Consider the following 21556-nt stretch of genomic DNA (forward strand, 5'->3'; position numbering starts at 1 on the left):
TAAAAAATAGTTAGGTAGCAACTCAGAAAAACAAAGTTCTTGTCCTCAAAAGTGGTTTTCCTCCTCACACTTTCTTCCTAGCAAATTCTATCAAAATCCTGTCACCCAAGGGTTCGCTGCAAATTCCACTGAGCTGTGAAGCATTTTCTGAAATGTGATCCCTTTATTTTTGATACTTGTAGTCTGTCTGCATCATTCCTCCCTTTACATGTTGAGTACCTAGCCTCTTCATCCGATTGTAAACTCCTTGAGGGTAAGGACACTGTTAACACTAGCCTCTGTCCTCCCACAGTACTTACCGTGCTGCCTCGCCCACAGCTCCTGCTTAGGAGCTGATTGAGTGAACATGATGATGTTCAAGGTGGTTCATCCTTTGTTGAAAGAATATTTTAAGCTTAAGGGGAAGCTACAGATAGATGAGTGTCATCATCTGCATACTTACAGAAGAGAGCTTTTGGTAACTTAGTTTCCTGGTGTCACTGTGCTATGAGAATGAGTAATGCCATCCTTCATAAAGTTTTAAATAAAAGCTATTGACACATGAAAGTAAAATAATTGGTAGTAACACCACAACCTTTATTGTGATTAAACCACAGGATTCTGCTTGTATCCTTTTTACTTGTAAAGTGAGGAAGTAAAGGAATGCATGTGAAAACACAAATAGAAGGTGCAAACTAGACTTGTATTAATTTGAGAAAAATACCTTGCTTGATATATATTTAGGAGTAGTTGTTTTAGCATTAGTTCTGTGGGAAAGAGGAACTTATTTTTATCTTTTAATTTTTTTTTCTAGGACTTGTCTCTTGATGGAGTCAATGCAGTTCTTGTTTATAACTGCACTTGAATCTTGGTGGTAAAGAATTACTTATGTCAGAGTTAATGTTGGTGTAGGGGAAAAGGAAATAAGAACATATGGACCTTATTGGAATGAATTTTGTTACCAAAGTAGTATAATAATTTGTGTGTTTTCTCAATGCTAGGGCTCTACAAGTATTGCTAAGTAAGGAAACTGAGGCTCAAAGAATTTAAGTAACTTGTCAAATAACATGTAAATGGTAAAAGGGCTCAAAGTCCAGACTGTTTGACATGAAGGTTCTCTGTCACTAAATCTACTTCTATTTCCACAGTCACCACTTCGAGCCAACCCATCTGTTCCCCGAGTTCCTTGTTCGCCTCCTCACTGGGTTCCCCCTATTCTCTACATGCTGGCCCTTCTTCTGAGTGACCTTCTGACTTCTTAACTCAGACCCTGTCAATCCTCTGCTTTTAAACCTCTTCAGTGGCTACACTTAGAATAAAATTTAAGTTCCTTAGTAGACTTACTAAGTTTCATCTTGTGTGTGTCTCTGAGGGATGACAGACCATAAACAAACTAAAAGTTACACAGGGGTAAGAATCTTTCTATTTTGGTACTCTCTCCAGGGCCTGGCATGTAATGGGTAGCTCGTAAATATTTACTGAACAAATGAATGAGAATGCTTCCCTCTGGGCTGTGTTTGTTAAGACCTACTCTAAGGATTGCATTATATTAAGGTGATATATTATTGTGATAATGGACTTTATCCTGTGAGGTATTTACAAATAGTGCTAAACCCGAGAATGAGAAATAACACAGATCTCTAGGACTCAGGGAAGTCACTTCTACAATGCAGTTACTGTTATGTGTCAGTGTATTTGTTGTGATCATATCTGATTGTTGTATCTCGTGGTCCTTGCATCTAATGCAAGTTTTTCAGAGAGAAACTATTCAGTTGAAAATATGTCTCTGGCATTATAAACCTTAGATTTGCTCATTTTCAGAACACGTATTGCTTAGAGTTAAGGTGTTGCAATAATGGTTTGGTGATGCATGATTCAAGCTGAAAATTAGCCAGAACTAAAACCAAGAATTTGTACTAAAATCATTTTCCTCAGTGTTTCTTATGAAGCCTGGGGAGGGGAAAGGGGGGAGCTGGAGAGTTTGTAACCTTATCAGCCCATAATTTACCAAGTAGTATTATGAATTAAAATGCCTAATGTCCATGGATTTCTCAAACAGATCTCTCTGAGACCTTATATTTTAGAGATGACAAATGCCACAGAATTGAGATGTTAGGTAGTTCTGTATAATTGTATTTTACTCCAACATAATAACTTCGTTTTTATCATTCTCACATTTCATCAAACTATCTCAAGGAAAATCCAGCAGTGTCCTAAGAGGAGAGAGCGTGTCTAACCAAGTGCTGCTTTAGTGGGCTACACTGGGTGTCTGAACTTCACGTGATTGCTGTCCTTGGCAATAGAGTCATAAGGATGACTTGATTAATTAAATTCTATAATATATTTTTTGGAGTTTAATGGTTTCTTGGGAGTTAAAGGGCAGTATTGGTTTTTTTTTTTTTTAAGGCATTCACTATAAGTCTTTTATTTATTTTTTTAATAGTTTATTGTCAAATTAGTTTCCACATAACACTCAGTGCTCATCCCCACAAGTGTCCTCCTCCATGCCCATCCCCCCCTCCCCCCACATCCATCAGTCCTCAGTTTTTGTCAGCATTCAAGAGTCTCTCATGGTTTGCTTCTCTCCCTTAGTATTGGTTTTTTAAACATACATCTTTGTTGTATGTTTAAATCAAGAAATTTTTGCAACTTTGCAACACGTTTCTGTAACACACTTTCCAATCCTCACTTGAACAGTGAGAGGTAGAGTGATCCTCTTCTGTAATTTTAACCTCTTAGGTGTCTAGAGGGACTTCAGGTGACCAAATTCAATTTTATAGGGAAAATCTACAGTTAGTCTCGATGATCCTCATAATGAATTCTTACCTCTCAGATTTTATTAATAGGTCTCACTAGGCCCACAGCTTAACATAAAACAGACCTACTCGTTAGCTATAACTAGACTAGATCGAGCGCCTGTGAAGTTAGATTTGAAAGTATTTTTAAGGTATTTTAAGTATTAATTAGACTGATGAATATGCATTCGCCTAATAGAGACCTAATAGAAAATCCCATTTCTTGGTTTGTAGGTTTCACCCTAACTTGGTAAGAAAACACACTAATCTCTATTTTGGAGTTCTGGTATTGATAGTGAAGAACTCATTAAGGGAGAAAAAGCAGAAGTGCACTAAAGCAGAGGTGTGCCCCAGTTGTTTTTTATGTAAACTGTATTGAACATAAGTGATGGCTCAAAAAGGATTTGCTTCTGCCATCTCTGAGCTAGTCTTGTCTTGTACTGTATTCTGTACAGTGGTTATGCCTGTCCTACACCCACAGAATTGTTGCAAGGATTCAATGAGATAATGTAGGTGCAAATGCTTTGTAAATTGCTAAGTGAAATATAAAAAGCAAGGTATTTGTTCTTTACATTGTAAGATTCAGACAGGTTTCAGATACAAGTTCCTCACTACAGAAATGATTTTTCTTGTTTCGCGATATAACTAGCATTTAAACTTTGAGATGTTCAAATAGTACTTTATAAAAAGAATGAGAATAGCTTGTAAATTGTCATTGATTTGTATTGTTGTCTTTGAAATGTGCTATAAGGTTATCTTCTAATCATATTGCATTGTCCAGCAAACAAGAAAAACCATGAATAAAGGCTAAGTTTTTTTTGTAAAATAGTTTTATTTTGATCTCTTGAAGGCAGTTTCCTTCATAATGTATTCATGGGAGGGAAGAGAGCAATGGTGTGGATAATCCTGGTGTTTTCCTGGTTTTCTTTGGAATGCCCAGGATACTTGTACCCTAAAATGTGTGAGGAGGGGCTCTTAGCAGTTTCTTATCTGTTTGCCTACTCCGTACCAAGTCTGCTGGACACACCCACTTCCCCTCATCTGAGGGCCTCAGACTTTGGCTTCACTCTTGATCTAAATAGGACATGTGCAGCAAAGTTTTAATTGTTTCTTCAACTTGGTTATGCAGACATTTTGACTTAAGTACAGTACTTGACTTTGCTGTTTCCTTGTCTTTTTTTAAAATTTTTTTTTAATGTTTTGTTTATTTCTAGGAGAGAGAGAGACAGCGTGAGCAGGGGAGGGTCAGAGAGAGAGGGAGTCACAGACTCTGAAACAGGCTCCAGGCTCTGAGCTGGCAGTCAGCACAGAGCCCGACGTGGGGCTCGAACCCACGAACCGCGAGATCATGACCTAAGTGAAAATCGGACGCTTAACCGACTAAGCCACCCAGGCGCCCCTGTTGTTCCCTTGTCTTTAAGTTTTTCTTGAGTTGTCTAGGCTTACTCTCCAAACTTGTAAATCTTCAGGCTTTGCCTGGCAGCCTTAACTTTTAAACATTTGACCGTATGCTCTACTGACTTTATAAACGCCCAGAAATTTACATTCATTTCTCTGAAATGCTTGGAAAAATACTACGTTAGAAGTAAAAGGTTTAGAGATTGATTTCTTTTATCTGTGTATTGATTAGGGCAAGCACCAATATTAAGGTCTAATACCTTAAACATATCTTCAAACATAGCTTTCACGGGGGCTCCGTCTAGCCTTGATACAGAAATGCCACCGAGGACTGCTGCACAGCTTGCTCGAGTTAAAGATTTGAGATAAGGTCAGTTAATAAGAGGGAGAGTACAGAGAGGGCGGAATGGAAGACCGGAAGTTGAGGCTTGGAAAACTCACAACTGAGAAATGGGAGGAAGAAGAGGAATCAAAGGAAGTTCCATCAGAAGCAAAGCTCCATGGCGATGAAAGAAGAGGCACAGAAAATTTTGGGGGGCAAGAGTATAAAAAAAGCTACAAAGTTCAAAGAGAATGAAGAAAAAACAGACTATTGAATTTGCAAAGGAAGTCACTAGTGAAAGGGCACTAATAAAGATCAGAGTAGTGAGGGTGAAAGGCAAATTAGGGAAGGGTAATGAAGAAATAAAGGCATCCTTTGGGTACTGGCCATTTGTTTGTGAGATAAGATGGGAAAATGTAAGGAAAGAGGATGCTTGGTACAGACAGGGTCATAGGGTTTTCTGTTTTTATTGATAAGGGAGAGAATTGTATATTTGAAGCCAGAGAGAAAGAGAACTTGATCTTGGAAAGAGATTATTATTATTACTTTACTGTAGTTTAAATTTAGAGATTTTTATTTATTGTTATGGATTTCACTTAGGACTTGTGAAGGGAACTTAATGGGGATGTGACATTTAGTCTTTGCTTCTTTCCATCTTTACATTGTCACTAGTTCGGATTATATTGCATTTGGATGGTTGTGTTTGTGTGTGTTTTAATTGTGTCAGTATAAAATCCAACCTCATTGGTCAGTTTAAACATTGTTGCCTTATAATCCTACTTCCGTGCATTTTCTTTAAAATACTTGTTATTTCTGCCAAACTGGATTACTCACTGTTTCCCCTTTCATTTAAGCTGACTCTCATACCTGGTTAGCCTTTCTCCCAAGTCTCTAAATATGTAAGTCTTATGCATCTTTGAAGGTAGCTGAAATGCTTTCCTCTTGTTACAGAATCTTTTTGATTTATCCAGGAGAAATATTCTTCTGATGACTGTAGTTCTTTATCTGATCCTGCCATGTGGCAGTACTTTTATGATTTTTCTGACCTTGCATTGAATATATTTATGTGGCTATCTTTCCACCTTGACCATGAACTCCATAAGGATAGGATCAAAATAATTAGTTTTTTGGTGTAAGAACCTACACAGAGTGGAGACTGAGGCTTTCTTTTTTTTTAAAGAATGAATATTTTAGAGGTGACATTTGCCAGGTGCTGGATTTTAGAATATAATGTCTCCTTAAAAATGTAATGAAAGGGCACATAGAAGAGAGGAGAGAATACTTACCTAACATCTCACAGTTCTTTGAAGAAAGTACAAAAGTAAAATTAATACTGTTAAGTTGGGTCAAGTGCCGTGGCCAGATTTGCCTAACTTCCTAATATCCATGTAGCACCTTGAGCAGGGAAAGTGGCTTGGTCCCCCAAACAAACACCTGCAGGAGACAGTTATAGGGCCACAGGCTCTTTAGAGTCAGCATCTTCATTGATCTCAGTCATCTTCAACTTGACTGCAGACCAACTGCTACCAGTTTATTTAGACTTTATCTCCCAAACAGGCTCTTTGTGACATATTATTATTATTATTATTTTTTAAGTGGAGAAGCTCTGTTTTTTTTTTTTTTATAATTAGCAGGGGATGAGTTTCAGTCACATGATCAAATGAAAATATTTTGCAGGAAACTTCCTTTGAGGTATGAGGAGCAATAGTTATGTGGAAACCAACTTCTGAGCAATTTAAGATTTTCTCTCTTTTGCTACTATTTCAGAGATTCATATTCTTTGTATTTAAGCTTTTGTTTAAAGAGCTGATAATTTTTTTAAAATAGAAACTTATTTTGCTTTCATCTTTGCCCTATTTTTAAGAGAGTATTTTCTCTTTTAACTCATTTCTTTTCTTTTGTTTAATAATTATAATTCAGAAAGGGCAATTAAAAAAAAATTCCTTGGCCTAGTGAGAGCATATTTTAAATTGCATAGATACAGCAGTGCCTCAGTCTTAGTTTAGAATTCAGTAACCTAGTCGTCTGGATAGGGATAAAGCAGAAATTTGGGGGATTAGAGATTTGTTTTGGTTTTGCACCCATGTATACTGTGCTGTGGTGAAAATAACCTCCAGACCTAAGAATGATATATTAGGCTGGTATTCATGGATAGCAGCGGTGCTAAGACCTAATGCTAAAGGTTACCAACCAGTTTAGGACAAAAGGGACTAACAAGTAGAAGTAGGAGAGAACGAGGGCACCTGGGTGGCTCAGTCAGTTAAGTGGCCAACTTCCACTCAGATTATGATCTCAGTTTGTGGGTTTGAGCCCCACATTGGACTCTTTGCTTTCAGCACAGAGCCTGCTTCAGATCCTCTGTCTCCCTCCCTCTCTGCCCCCGTCCTGCTTGCACACCCTTGCTCTCTCAAAACTAAATAAACACTAAAAAAATAATAAACAAAAGTAGGGGCGCCTGGGTGGCTCAGTCTGTTAAGTGTCGACTTCAGCTCAGGTCATGATCTCAACGGTTTGTGGGTTTGAGCCCCGCGTCCGGCTCTGTGCTGACAGCTAGCTCAGAGCCTGGAGCCTGCTTCAGATTCTGTGTCTCCCTCTTTCTCTGACCCTCCCCTGCTCATGCTCACTTGCTCTTTCTCTTTCTCTCTCAGAAATAAATAAAACATTAAAAAAAAAGAAGTAGGAGAGAACGGTGAATAGCAGATGTGATTGGACAGTAGAAGCAAGGCGAAGGTTAAGAGACTCAAGCATCAGGAAACTCAAGTAGTGAGACCAAATGGAAAAGGTAGACAGCTCTAGAATAGGAGACTCAGCCAGAGTCATCATGTGGCAAAGGTGTAAATAGCCCCATTCATCTCTGCAAATCCAGCTTTGTGCTTCAGCTTAGGTTTATTAAATTGATAATGAGTCAACATTTGGTTATGAGGCAGGCCTGTCTGTCCTGTAGCCATCAAGAGCTAGTGTGGCGTCACAGCTACAGACTCTGGAGACACCTCTTTTTTTTTTTTTTTAAATGTTTGTTTATTTTTGAGAGAGAGAGAGAGACATAGAGTACGGGCAGGGGAGGGGCAGAGAGAGAGGGAGATACAGAATCTGAAGCAGGCTCCAGGCTTTGTCAGCACAGAGCCTGACGTGGGGCCTGAACGTACAAACTGTGAGATCATGACCTGAGCTAAAGTCGGATGCCCAACTGACTGAGCCTCCCAGGTGCCCCTAGAGACATTTTTAATCCCCATCAAACAAGTCAGTAAGTCCTGTTCATTATATATATATTTTTTTCCTTCAGTTTTAGAAAACATTTGTCTCCTCTTTATTCCCATCATTGTCCCTAGATGACCCTTATTTGTGTTCCCTCAGTACATCATACTTACCTTTTTCAATTGTTTGTTTCCTTACTTATTTCCTTGTAAAGTTTTGAGGACATGATTATATTTTGTTTCTGTCTTCATTCTCAGTGGTTTGGCACATAGTTTATTTAAGTATTATTTTAGGGGCACTTGGATTGCTCAGTTGGTTAAGTGTCCAACTTCGGTTCAGGTCATGATCTCATGGCTTGTGGGTTCAAGCCCTGGTTTGGGCTCTGTGCTGACAGCTCAGAGCCTGGAACCTGCTTCGGATTCTGTGTCTCCCTCTCTCTCTGTCCCTCCCCCACTTTCTCAAAAATAAATATTGAAAAAATAAGTATTCTGTATTTTATTTTTTAAAATAACCTGAAAAGTACATTTAATAAGTTGGAAGGTTATGTGATATCTTACGTAGCTTTCAGTTTCAAGAGCTCAAAGGAACAAGCATCAAATATCATTTGGGGTCTGTAGATCGATCTTTTACACTAAGTAATTGAAAATATTGTTGAAGATGTTAGGCCAGACCTACTTTCATAATAACTATTTAGTTTATGGAACCTCTTCAAAATACAGTGGGAGAATTGGTCACTGTATTGGTTAGCTGTTGCTGCAATAATACTGCGTAACAAATTGTCCCTCACTCAGTGGCTTGAAAAAGCAGTCTGCAGGTTGACTGGGCAACTTTGCTTCTTGCTTCAGATCTGTAAGTCAGCTGGGTGGCTCTGCTTCATGTGTGTTTGTTTAATTTGGGGCTTAGACTGAATGGGCAGCATCCGGGGGAGAAGTTCTTCTTATGACAGTGGCAGAAGCATAGGAGGGCAGGTGGAAACGTACAGACTGCCTGATGCTCAGGCTCAAAACTGACATACTGCCATTTCTGCTTCATTCTCTCAGCCAGAGCAAGTCATACGGTGCATACCAAAGACAAGGAGCTCCAAAACTACACCTTCCCTGTTTGTGGGAGGAGCTGCAAAATCACATGGTTATGGAGTAGGTTCTGGGAGAGGTGAGGAATTAGTGCCATAAAGCAGTCAGCGACAGTTGGAAGTTCTCTCTTCCCTTTCATGTGACTAGGTGTCACTTTTTCATTCTGTTCTAAAGTGAAGCATACCATATAGTCAGATTTCATGTAGGTCTCTTTCTGGAGCATTCAGGTTTTCATTCTAATCTTTTATATTTTTAAAATAGCTTTTTTGAGGTAATAATTCACATGCCATATAATTCACTCATTTAAAGTATACATCCAGGGGTCCCTGGGTGGCTCAGTTGTTTAAATGTCTGTCTGACTTAGCTCAGGTCATGATCTCACGGTTTGTGAATTCGAGCCCTGCATCGGGGTCCTTGCTGACAGCTCAGAGCCTGGAACGGTTTCCGATTCTGTGTCTTCGTCTTTCTCTGCCCTTTCCCTGCTCTCACTCTCTCTGTTTCTCTCTCAAAAATAAATGAAATATCAAAAAAGTGTACATCCAGTTCTTTTAGTACATTAACAGGTTTATGCAACCATTGCCACAGTTTTGGAACATTTTTTTTCACCTCCAGAGAAACCCTGTCGTTAGCAATTACTCCCTTTCTCCCCTTTTCCCCAGCCCCTAATGTACTTTTGGTTTCTATGGATTTGCCTATTTCATATAAATGGAATAATACAGTATGTGGTCTTTTATTTCACTTAGTATACTGTCTTCAAGATTCATCCATGTTGTAGCATGTATTAGTGCTTCATTCCTTTTTATTGCTAATATTTACCATATTCTACTTATATGTTCATCAGGTGATGGTTGTTTTCATTTTTTGGCTATGATGAATACTACTTTATGAACATTCATGTAAAAGCTTTTGTGCAGATGTACATACATTTACATTTCTCTTGGGTAAATACCTGGGAGTGGAATTGCTGGCTCATAGTGTTTCTCTGTGTCTAACATTTTGAGGAGCTGCCATATTGTTTTCCAAAACAGCTATACATTTTACATTTCTCCCCCCAGTGTTTGAGGGTTCTGATTTCTTCATCTCCTCACCAACCCTTGTCACTTTCCATGTTTTTTATTATAGCCATCCTAGTGGGTGTGAAGTGGTTCTTGTGTAGTGTTTACATTTAAGGGTTTATAGAGAATAAAAGCAGTGGTTTAAAATGTTAGATATGTTTGTACTTAACAGGGAGTACCAAAGTTGCCACTTCAGTTTCAGTTACCTAAAAAAAAAAGCCAGCCCAACATTGAGGGAATAAATAGAATATTTTGACTCAGAGATTTTTCTTCAGGCTACTCCTTATCTTTTTTTACATGTTAGAACCATGTAGGAAGAAATTAACCTCAGATGATTGTTAAGCTAGTTCTTTACCTTTGGGTAAGTGAGTGCCCAGATGACTCTGGCAGCCTGCTGCATCATCAGTAGTCTTGGGACTGTGACTGGTTTGATGACTGAAGTTGTTGGGGTTTTTTCGGGGGCGGATGTTGTGGGGGGGTGCGTGGAGGGAGTCCTCCATGTCTTTTCTTTGCCAGGAAGGTAATCACTAGAGGAGTTAGTTGTAAAATATGACCTTTTGGGGGGGCAGCACTGTTTTTTGTTTAAAAAAAATCTTTTTAATGTTTGTTTATTTTTGAGGGAGAGAGAGAGACAGCTCAAGCAGGGAAGGGGCAGAGAGAGAGGGATTCACAGAATCTGAGGCAGGTTCCAGGCTCTGAGCTGTCAGCACAGAGCCCGACGCAGGGCTTGAACTCACGAACTGTGAGATCATGACCTGAGCTGAAGTCAGACACTTAACTAACTGAGCCACCCACGCGCCCTGGGGCAGCACTGTTCGTTAGAAATACAATATAAGGTACATATGTAATTGAAAAATTTCTAGTAGCTGCATTAAAAGGTAAAAAAATGAAATTAATTTTAATAATATAGTTTAATCCAGCATATAAAAATATTTATATCATTGATTATATGTAACCACTACAAAAATTAAGATATTTTACTTTCTTTTTTTTTTTTAGTACATAGTCTTCTCAATTCAGACTAGTGACATTTTAAAAGCTTAACATCTACAAGTGGCTGGCAGGCGTATTGAACAAAAATGCCATTCTGGAGGTCTAAGAGCTTATGATCTGGATTTCTGCTCACACGTATGATTATCTTTATCATTAGGAAAAACAAATGAATGCTTGATCAGCCTGTATTTCTAGTTTCTCAGTTTTATGTTGTTATTGCCTTTTTTTTTTTTTTTAGATGTGGAAGCGAGTCTTCAGAGGGGTACAGAGAGACAAGCTCCTTACAGCTCAGATTCTTGGCTGTGAGTAGAGAGATTAGTTAACAAGAGAAAGAAAAACTTGGTCTCCCTCATCACTAAGGGTGTACCAGGTTCTATAGTTCTTAGCAAATGAAAGAACTGCTACTATTTGGTTCTTACTCTAATGTTCTTATACTTTCAGGGTCTCCTTTGGCCTGTTCTTTATCAGTAATGTACTACTTGTGCTGTTTGACCACATAGCTCTCTTGGTTAGACAAAATGAGGTTGTGGATTTGATCTCCGTAATTAATGACTGACTTTATGCCTGCTGGGGCTTCACTATAGTAACTAAAGCAGAGTAAACAGGATTCTCTTTTCCATGAGTTTACACTGTTGTTAGAGACTGCTGGCATTTGCTGGGTCAAATGCCAGCAAATGTAATTAAGACCACTTCAAGAGAAGGAGATTTCAGAGTGGGCCATTGTATGGATAGTGTGTCCCAATCATTTGATTACTAGAGGGACTGAATTTGGCCAAGTGTCTTACTATTTGAGTGTCTTCACCCATGGCTTATATTTTCTAGTTTGCCTCAGCACCCACCACTTTCTGTTGCTGCACGCTGAATCTCTATATCACTGGTTTATATTGTTTACCTGTAGCTCCTGCAGGCAGTTGAGTGGTGACCGCCTCCTGATGTCTGTGATCAGTTCTAGGACATTGCCACAAGGGTTGTCTTATGAACACTTCCATTGTGAGATACAAATACTCCATACTTGACCATTGCATTAGGTTTTGCTGAGTATTGGATGTCTTAATGTTGTAACAAATGCTCCATCAGCTTCTTCTTTCTCTCTGGCCCCACTGCTCTGCATGGCCCCAGTCAAGTCTCACCCTCTCAAACAGTGCTAAGACCTCCCACCTGGTGTCCCAGACACCAGAGGCCACCTATCTTGTTTATTTGTTTTAAAGTTTATTTATTTTGAGAGAGATAAAGGGTATGCAAGAGAGCATATGAGCAGGGGAGGGGGGAGGGAGGGAGCGAGAGCGAGAGAGAGAGAGAGAGAATATCCCAAAAGAGAGACAGAGAGAATCCCAAGCATGCTCCACACCGACAGCACAGAGCCTGATGCGGGGCTTGAACTCACAAACTGTGAGATCATGACCTGAGCTGTAATCAAGAGTTGGACACTTAAGCAACTGAGCCACCCAGGTGCTCCTTGAGTTTTTGATATACATTGTGATTTTGATGATTTCCAAGTTTAGTTTGACATGTGTTCATTAACTTCATTTTTGAAATGTGCTTGAGAGAAATAATACATTTTAGTTTAAAATTTGAAAGGCTTTGATTTATTGGCATTATAAAATGTTCATTTAACAGTTATTTAGCTGTTCTCAACTGAGCGTACAGCCTACAGTGACTAAGCTCCAAGTTGGTTGGATTAGTGGGGACAGAATTAGAAGCCTTATTTCTTCTCTGGTCCTGTGCACTAAATAATTCCACTCTTCTGGTGGTAAGACCTAATTTAGACCTCTTCTGGTGGCCTAACTGACATGAAGTTCTTTATATTACCTAATTATCCCTGTTCATGTGAGTCTTCTCTTTGCTGCAGAAATGTTTATGTTTGATTATGGGGTGCAGCCTGAAACCGTGCTAGGATAATCCTAACATGTTTTGTGTTTTCTTGTTCGTGTGTGTGTGTGTGTGTGTGTGTGTGTGTGTGTGTGTTGCCTTTCTAAAAGCAAAAAAGGGATGCCTGGATGGCTTGGTCAGTTAAGCCTCCAACTCTTGATTTAGGCTCCGGCTATGATCTCACAGTTGTGAGATTGAGCCCCACATTGGGCTCCCCACTGAGCATGGAGGCTGCTTAATAGTCTCTCTTTCTCCTTCTGCCCCTCCTCTGCACTCGCTTTCACAAAATAAAAACAAAAATAAATTTAAAAATCAGGATTCTAAAACATTTGTGGCTGCAAGAGTATCAGATAAAGAATTATGGAACTCTAGCACTACACATTTTAGTGGTGCAGTTTAAGAAAATGTAGATAAACAGAAAAAGAAAAGAAAGACACTTCTACCTCCTCCCCGTACTTCATTAAATTTGCTGTATCTTTCAAGTCTTTAAAAAATGCATATGCTTGTGACTCTTGTTGTTTAGTTACACACAAGTTGATCGAAAATCAGAAGTCTTGAGTAATAAAAAAAATTATCGTTACCTAAAGCTTACCTAGAAAATCATGGCGACATTGCATGCTACCCTTCTGGATATTATAGGAAGTATAGATCATTTTTACACAAAAATAAGGATAGGTTCATACTGTATTTTCCTTCTTATGTCAAATTTAATATCTACAGAAGAATAAATGTTCTTTGTATGTCAGTTATGAGACATAATAAACACTCAAGAACCTCACCCACCACCTAAAGAATCACAGGATTACGCGTACTCTCTTGAAATTCCTGTGTACTTCTTGACTCCTCCTCCTGTCTGCCCTCCTCCCCCCGCCACTGTCATGAGTTTGTTGTTTAGCATTCACTTGCTTTTTAAAAAACTAGTTTTATATTTACTATGTTTTACTGTACAATATGTTTATTTTTACCTTAATTTTTTACAGTCGAATATTATAAAGATGTATATGGTATCTTTTATAATTTGCTTTTATCAATCTATTGTTTCCAAGATGTGTCCCACTTTTTGTACTTATTTCCCTCTAATGTATAATGTTCCAGCCTGTGAATTATATAATATTTACTTATCTATTTTCCTGTTGATGGATAGATATTTAGGTTTCCAGTTTCCAGCTGTTTCAAAGATTTCTGCTGTGAACATTCTTATATTTATTCTTGATATTCATTTTTTTAATGTTTATTTATTTTGAGAGAGAGAGAGAGAGAAAGAACACTAGCATGGGGAGAGGAAGAGAGAATCCCAAGCAGGCTCCACATTTTCAATACAGAGCCTGACACAGGGCTCAATCTCATGAACTGCGAGATCATGCCTGGTGCTCGTGTTTAAGAGTTTTCCTAGGATTTATCCCTAGGGCTAGAATCTAACCATCCCTCTTAAGAAATCCCTTTCTGGCCCGAGGTCTTAAAGGTGTTCTCCTATATTTTCTTCTAAATTGGAGTGGGTTAGTGTTAATACTTTGCTTTTCATTGTACAAGTTTTTAATATAAAATCTGGATTAAATTTAGAATTTAGTATAAATTAAGATGGATTTAGTTAAGATTAAGACATCTAGAATTGTTTTATTTAATCATGGAGTAATAGGAATATAAGATTATTAGTTATATTATTATATCCTGTTAGTAGAGGATAATAGGAATCCAGTTGTCACAACTACATGTATTGATAGTTACGTCTTATCTCACTGATCCCTGATGTGACTCTCTTTGGTGTGTTTGAGTAATGTTAGATGGTAAATAGTATTTTGTTACTAAACAGCAAATAGTATTTTGTTATCTGCCTTTTTTGATTTAAAATACCTTCAACATCTTTTCATACCATTAAATATAGGTTACTATTCAGTGTGTACATAATAGACCACTGTATTCAACCCCTCTTTATGACGTCTTCTTATTCATTCTTGATCCTCCAGTCTCCTTCTCTAGCAAAGTATAACCAGCTTTCTCTCCATTCTTCTAGAAATGTATGCTTGAAAGCACATGTATAAGTATAATCGTATATAATCCTCCATTTTTATTGTGAAATATACAAAGTATAAAATTTTCCACTTTAACCATTTTTTAAAAATGTTTTTTAAATGTTTTTATTTATTTCTGAGAGAGAGAGGCAGCTTGAGCAGGGGAGGGTCAGAGAGAGAGCAAGACATAGAATCAGAAGCAGGCTCCAGGCTCTGAGCCAGCTGCCAACACAGAGCCCGATGCGGGGCTCGAACCCACGAACTGCGAGATCATGACCCGAGCCGAAGTCTGACGCTTAACCGACTGAGCCGCCCACGTGCCCCCATTTTAACCATTTTTAAATGTACTGTTAGTTCAGTGGCATTAATAAGTGCATTCAGGTTGTTGCACAACCGTGATGTCACCACTACCCATCTCCACAGCTTTTTCATCTTACAAAATGGAAACTCCATACTCATTCAGCACTAATTCCTTATTCTACCCCCCTCCCTTCCCCTGGCAACCACCATTCTCCTGTCTCAGTGAATATGACTAATGTAAGTATCCCATGTGAATGGGATCATATACTATTTCTTCTTTTGTCAGTAGCTTATTTTGTTTAGCCTAAGGTCTTCAAGTTTCATCCATGTTGTAGCATGTGTCAGAATTTCCTTCCTTTTTAAGGCTAAATAATACTCAATTCTGTGTATATGCCACATTCTTTTAATCCATTATCCTTCTGTTGGCTGTTGTATTATTGAATAATGCTGCCATGAGCATGACTGTACAAATATCTGTTCAAGCCTCTGCTTTCAAATCCTTTGAATATATACTCAGAAGTGAGATTGCAGATAATGTGGTAGTTCTTAGTTAAATTTTTTGAGGAATTGTATTGTTTTCCATGGCAGCTGCATCATTTTACATTCTCTGCAGAGGTGTAAAGGGTTCCAGTTTTCCACATCTTCTCTAACACGTGTCGTATTCTGTTTTTTGATCATTGGCCTCCTAATGGGTGTGAAGTGGTATCCTTGTGGTTTTGATTTCTATTTTCCTGATGATTGATGATGTTGAGTGTTTTTTCATGTACTTATTGGCTAATTAAATATATTTGGAGAAATGTCTCTTTAAGTCTTTTGTCCATTTCTTTTTCAGGTTGCTTGATTTTGTTGTTGAGTTGTAGTTCTTTATATATTCTGGATATCAATCCCATATCAGTCATATGATTCACAAATATTTTTTCCCATTCTGTAGATTGCCTTTTCACATTGTTAATTGTTTCCTCTGGTGCACAAAAGTTTTTGGTGTGTTTATTTTTTCTTTTGTCGTCTGTGGTTTTGGTATCATATCCAAGAAATCATGGCCGAATCCAAGGTCAAGCTTTTCCCTTGTGTTTTCTTCTATGAGTTTTCTTGTATCGGCTCTTGTGCTTAGGACTTTGATCTATTTGGGATCCATGTTTTTGTGTGTATGGGAAGCATTCAACTTCATTCTTTTGTGTAACCCCTTTTTAATGAAGTGATAGTGTGCTCTACACACTATGATGCTGTGTCTTGCTTTTTTCACTTAGTAATGTGTCTCAACCACACTAACCTGTTTTCTTTTTTGTTCTATCCAGCATTCAGTTGAACAGTGTAAGTCAGTATGTAGGTGAGCTTTTGAGTATGGCTACCTTAACGAACAGTTAAATTAAAAGAAAATCAAATAGAAATGTTAAACCCAGGAATGAAGACGGAAAAGAAAAGGCAAAAGCAAGGAAGGGAGAAAGAGCGAGGAAGTATATGGGGAAAAGATCATTAACTTTGCTTTCAGGAGGACAAAGGCAGTTTTGTTGAAAGTTTATCTGGTTTATATGTTCCTAACACACAGTGTGTATACAATTTATCCTTAAATCAGTCCTCTGAAGTGTAGGTATTGCACCCCCCTCCCCACCATTTTACAATTGAAAAACTGATTACACCCCCAAGATTATATAGTTAATGAATGGCAGAGCTGGAATTTGAACACAGATATTTTTAACTCCAAAGCCTAGGCTCTTTGCCATTAATGGCTCTCTGAGAATAAAGGGAACCTTTAATCAAGTAAGCCTGAGAAAGGCTGCATATTAAATTCTTCTCTGGGAAATTCATAGTCTGAATTAGCATATTATGAGCTCTGATAAGCCAGGTGGTAAAAAAGAAATCTGTTTGATTTTGTTTTAAATGTTAAAAGACACTTGCTCGGGAAGAGTTTGCTTGGCATCTTAACAGTACCTAGAACAGTTCTCCCTTAATGCTATTTTGGGAAGTGCCACTCATACAAAGTGCCACTCTTTGTTTTTATCAAATCTTAAGAAAGGCTAAGGACAAGAAATTAAATCCTAACTTCGTGAAGAAACAGCCTATAGAATTACCTAACCCAGACCAGGCATGCAGCATTTTGGGGTATGAGGTTTAGCTTATTTCCCAAAATCTGTAAGGTAACTCAAATGGGCAGTTAGTTGCTTTTCCAGAGGTGAATTGCATATGATTACAACTTCCCTTGTCCACATGACAAGTAAATCATAAGTTCTAGCTTTATTTCACAATGTGTATGATACAGTAAAATTACAATACAGTACAAGAATTTAAGATGTTCATTTAGAAATATTTAAGAAAAAAATAACATTTGACCTCAGTACTTTTTACATGTGAGCTTGCAGTTAAGGATTCTATCTTGGTCATGAAGTGTGCATTTTCGCTGTACCACAGATAACATAAGCCATGATTTGGAAAATGAAAGATTGTATTATGAGTGTGCTGTTTAAACACTGAAAAGAAACTAGTGTCAGAGATGGTCAGCAAATGAATGAATCAGCAGCCTATTTGCATTTATTTTGCAAGAGAAAGCCATTTTTCAGTGTGAGACCCAGTCCCTTGCTTAGACATTGCTGTTAGTATTCTATAGGGCTAATCCTATCTTCATGATTTTACAGAATGTTCTTTGATTTTTTTCCCCATTAATTTTCCAAGTTTTTAAGTTGTATAGCATATCTTATTAGTGTTTTAATTGGAAGTACATTGTTTCTTTTTTAACTTGAACAAAATTATCTTCTTCATGATATTATGGCATACTCCTTTTCTGTAACTAACCAAGTTTTTCCCCATTAAAGTTTAGTTTTTTCTATACATTCACTACATCAAATTACCGAGTATTTTATTCTTTTTGTTGCTGTTTTAATGGAGATATTCCCCATTCTTCTCCTAGCTGGTTACTACTGGTGTATAGCATTACCATTGATTTTTGCAGACTTGCTTACTATATCCAGCATGTATAGTAGACAGATTATTCTAATGATTCTTTGCTTAACTTTTATACAGATGCATGTAGTGATCTATATATTTTAGTAATTTTTGTAATTCTCTTGTTTTATGGACCCTTAAAAATTACTCTGGAGTAAAGAATATATAATATACTATCACAAATAGCTAAATCAGGCACCTCTTGGTCTGTTAAGTGGAAGACCACTAATGTTCAGCCATCAGATATGTAATATGAGTTGTTTTAATCACATTAAAAAAGAAATCAAACGTTTTTATTGCTTTTTATAGAAAGGGATTGGTTGAATTTTATAAAATGTAGAGTCTATTGCTGTCATGACATTTTGCTTGAATCTTTTGTGTGGTATCAGTAGTTTTACTTATTTAAAAAAACCTTGCATTCTTGGAACAAAAGGTATGTAGTAGTTCTTTTAAATAAATCTCTTGAGGTACTGCTCTAATTGCTTGAGTTTTATTTAAGATTTCTCACATCATTATTCATAAATAAGACTGTCCTGTAGTTTTCTTTTTTAATTTTATCTTAATATTTTTAAGACCAGGATAATGTTTACTCCACAGTACTTTGAGATCAGTATGCCACGTTTTCGTAAGAAATTTAAAAATTTCTGTGTAAAGCTAGGTTTGGGGTTTTAGTGCTCCCGTAGTGGTAAAGAAGAGGTGGTTGGGTAACTTGTTATCTTGGTCAAGCCTTCTGCTACAGGTTTGTTTAGGTCATGTCTTTTTGCATCAACTTTGGTACTAATATTTTAACAGCATATTTCTTGAACCTAAATTTTAAAATTTCTTCTTTTAAAATGTTTATTTTAGAGAGAGAGAGAATGTGGCAGGGGCGGGGGGGGGGGCGAGAGAGAGAGAGAGAGAGAGAGAGAGAGAGAGAGAAAATCCCAAGCAGGCTCTGTGCTGTCAGTGCAGAGCCCAGCATGGGGCCTGAACTCACGAATCATAAGATCATGTCCTGAGCTGAAGTCAGATGCTTAACCACTTGAGCCACCCAAGATTCCCAGAGTAGTTTATTTTTTTAAGTGGTCCAGAATATGGTTCATGTTGGTGAATGTTTTGCCACTTGAAAAGAATGTGTGTCTTGCTGTTACTGGGTGAAATAGTATATGAATATCTACTAGGTCAAGTTGCTTTCTAGTGTTCAACTCCTTGCTTATTTTTAAAATTCTGTCAATTACCAAGAAAGGTGTATTGAAAATTTCCACCTTTAGTTGCTTTGTGTATTTCTCCTTTCAGTTCTGTGACTGTTGAAGTTTTGTTATTAAATATATTCATATTTAGGATTGTTATATATAAGTCCTTTTGATGAATCAATCTCTGTCATTATTTATATCCCTCCTAATCATTGTTCCAGACTCTACTTTGATGATATTTATACCACTTCAACTTACTGTCTGCCTTCATTTATATGAAATAAAATATAAATAAAAATTATTTTGCCTTTTATGACCTAGCCTTGGTCTTGAGTCATACAGTGTTTCTCCTGCTGTATTCTCTAGGTGGAGGCAGTTAGAAAGATTTGCCCAGGTTAAAGGAGATGGAATACAGACTCCCCCCAGCGCCTCTCACCCATCTTAGTGGAGGAGTATTAGTGTCACATTGGAAGCAGAGCATACGGATTGCGACAGGAGGCAGTCTTTGGAAAATGCAGTCTATTACACTCTCCTATATCTCTGTGCCTCTATTATCAGACATTTTAATTTTTTTGTATGTTGTAAACACCACAATACGTTTTGTTTTAAACAGGTCTTTCATTTTTTCCCACCTGTTTACCATTTCTTTCACTCTTTATTCCTTTTTGTAGATCCAAATTTCCATCTGGTATTATTCTTTTGTGTGAAGAACTTCCTTTAATGTTTGTTATAGCAGGGGTCGGCATGTGATGAGTTCTCTCAGCGTTTATTGGTCTAAACCTTATTTTGTCTTTGCCTTTAAAAATACTTCAATGGATATAGAATTTTATGTTGGCTAAGTTTTTTTTTTCTTCAGTACTTTAGAATCTTACTTTTTTTTTTGGTTCTATGTGATTTCTTTCTTTTTTTTATCCTACATAATTTCTAATGGGAAGTCTGCTTTTATTTTTTTCTGTGTATCTGTTTGAATAGTATGGGTTTTTCCCACTGGATGATCAAAGTTTTTATTACTTTTTTTTTTTTGGCAGCTTGGTGTGCTTTGGTGTTTTTCTCTTTGTGTTTCTTCTGCATGGGACTTGTTGAGTTTCTTGATCTTTCATAATTTTCATCAAATGTATCAGATTTTCAGCCATTATTTCTTCAAGTTTTTTTTCTGCTCTCTGTTCATTTTTTCTGGCCTCTAGTTATATGTGTTTGACCACTTGACAGTGTCCCACAGATTATTGAGGCTCTGTCCTTTTTCTCCCCCGCAGTCTTTGTTTCTGTGGATAATTTCTATATTCTGTATCTTCAAGTTCACTGATATTTTCTTCTGCAGTGTCTCATCTCTTTTTCCTGTTCAGTGTATTTTTTATTTTAGCTACTATACTTTTTAAAACTCTGCAAGTTCCATTGGGTTTTTTTTTCATCTATTTTTTTTTTATATGTCACATTTATTGAACCAGATTTATAATACCTGTTGTAACATCTTTGTCTTCTGATTCCATTATATATATATATATCATTTATGGTTGTGTTTCACTTGATTCACTTTTCTTCTGAGATGTGGATCATCTTTTCCTCATTCCTTTTTATGGCTGAACATTGTGAATTTTACATTTTCTATATCTCTTTTTTAAAAAATTTTTAATGTTTATTTATGAAAGACAGAGACAGAGACCAAGCCTGAGTGGGGGAGGGGAAGAGAGAGAGGGAGACACAGAATCTGGAGCAGGTTCCAGGCATGGGGCTTGAACCCACGAACCATGAGATCATGACTTGAGCCAAAGTCGGATACTTAACTGATTGAGCCACCCAGGCGCCCCTACATTTTACATTTCTGGGCACTGAATTTTGCTATATTCCTTTAAAGAATGTCAGACTTTATTGTCACACAGTTATTAAGTAACTTTTAGGTCAGTTTGATCCTTGTGAAGCTTGCTTTTAAGGTTTTTATGGTTGGTCACAGCAGTCTTTTTCCTTAGACTAATTTAGCCCCACTGTGGAAGTGTGATCCTTCCAGTGACTCTGAGGTTTCTACATTTTGACCAGTAGGATCACAAACTATTCCCAGTCCTGTGTGATCTCTGGAGATTGTTGGACTGATTGCTTTTTGGTGGTTTGCTCCCTGCTCTTGAAAAGGTTTCCGAGATTAAAGAGAATCCTTATACAGATCATTAGATCTCCACATGCGTGCAGCTCCTTGCTTTTTGGTACTTTGTCCTGCAAATTCCAGCTGCAAATTCCAAGTGCTTCAGCTTCCCTGACTCTTGTCTCCTCAGTGCAGTCAGAGCCGTGAATCCTGTTTCAAATTTCTGTCCCTACACTGGAGCCTGGAAATTGCCTCCAGGCAGTAAAGTTTGGTCAGTCACAGAATTTACTTTCTTTGTTTCCTTTTTTTCTCTTGAGGTTCACAGTCTCGTGCTGCTGTTTGCCCAGTGTCTAAAAACAGCTATTTCCTGTATTTTGTTAGGTTTTCT

The 21556-nt window shown here is 37.6% G+C and overlaps 1 protein-coding gene across 1 annotated transcript in view; it reads left to right on the forward strand.

Annotated features, from left to right (window-relative positions):
* Positions 1–4578: 4578 nt before the first annotated feature.
* The window catches only part of SPPL3 (signal peptide peptidase like 3), a 128946-nt gene continuing 111968 nt past the window's right edge, over positions 4579–21556 (forward strand). The window contains exons 1-2 of the mRNA XM_077766041.1: positions 4579–4690; positions 11049–11112. Of these exons, the coding sequence (XP_077622167.1) occupies positions 4579–4690; positions 11049–11112 (176 nt within the window). The remainder of the gene's footprint in view (positions 4691–11048; positions 11113–21556) is intronic.

The sequence above is a fragment of the Crocuta crocuta genome, unplaced genomic scaffold, assembly GCF_008692635.1.
Source record: "Crocuta crocuta isolate KB4526 unplaced genomic scaffold, BGI_CrCroc_1.0 scaffold339, whole genome shotgun sequence".
NCBI lineage: Eukaryota > Metazoa > Chordata > Mammalia > Carnivora > Hyaenidae > Crocuta > Crocuta crocuta.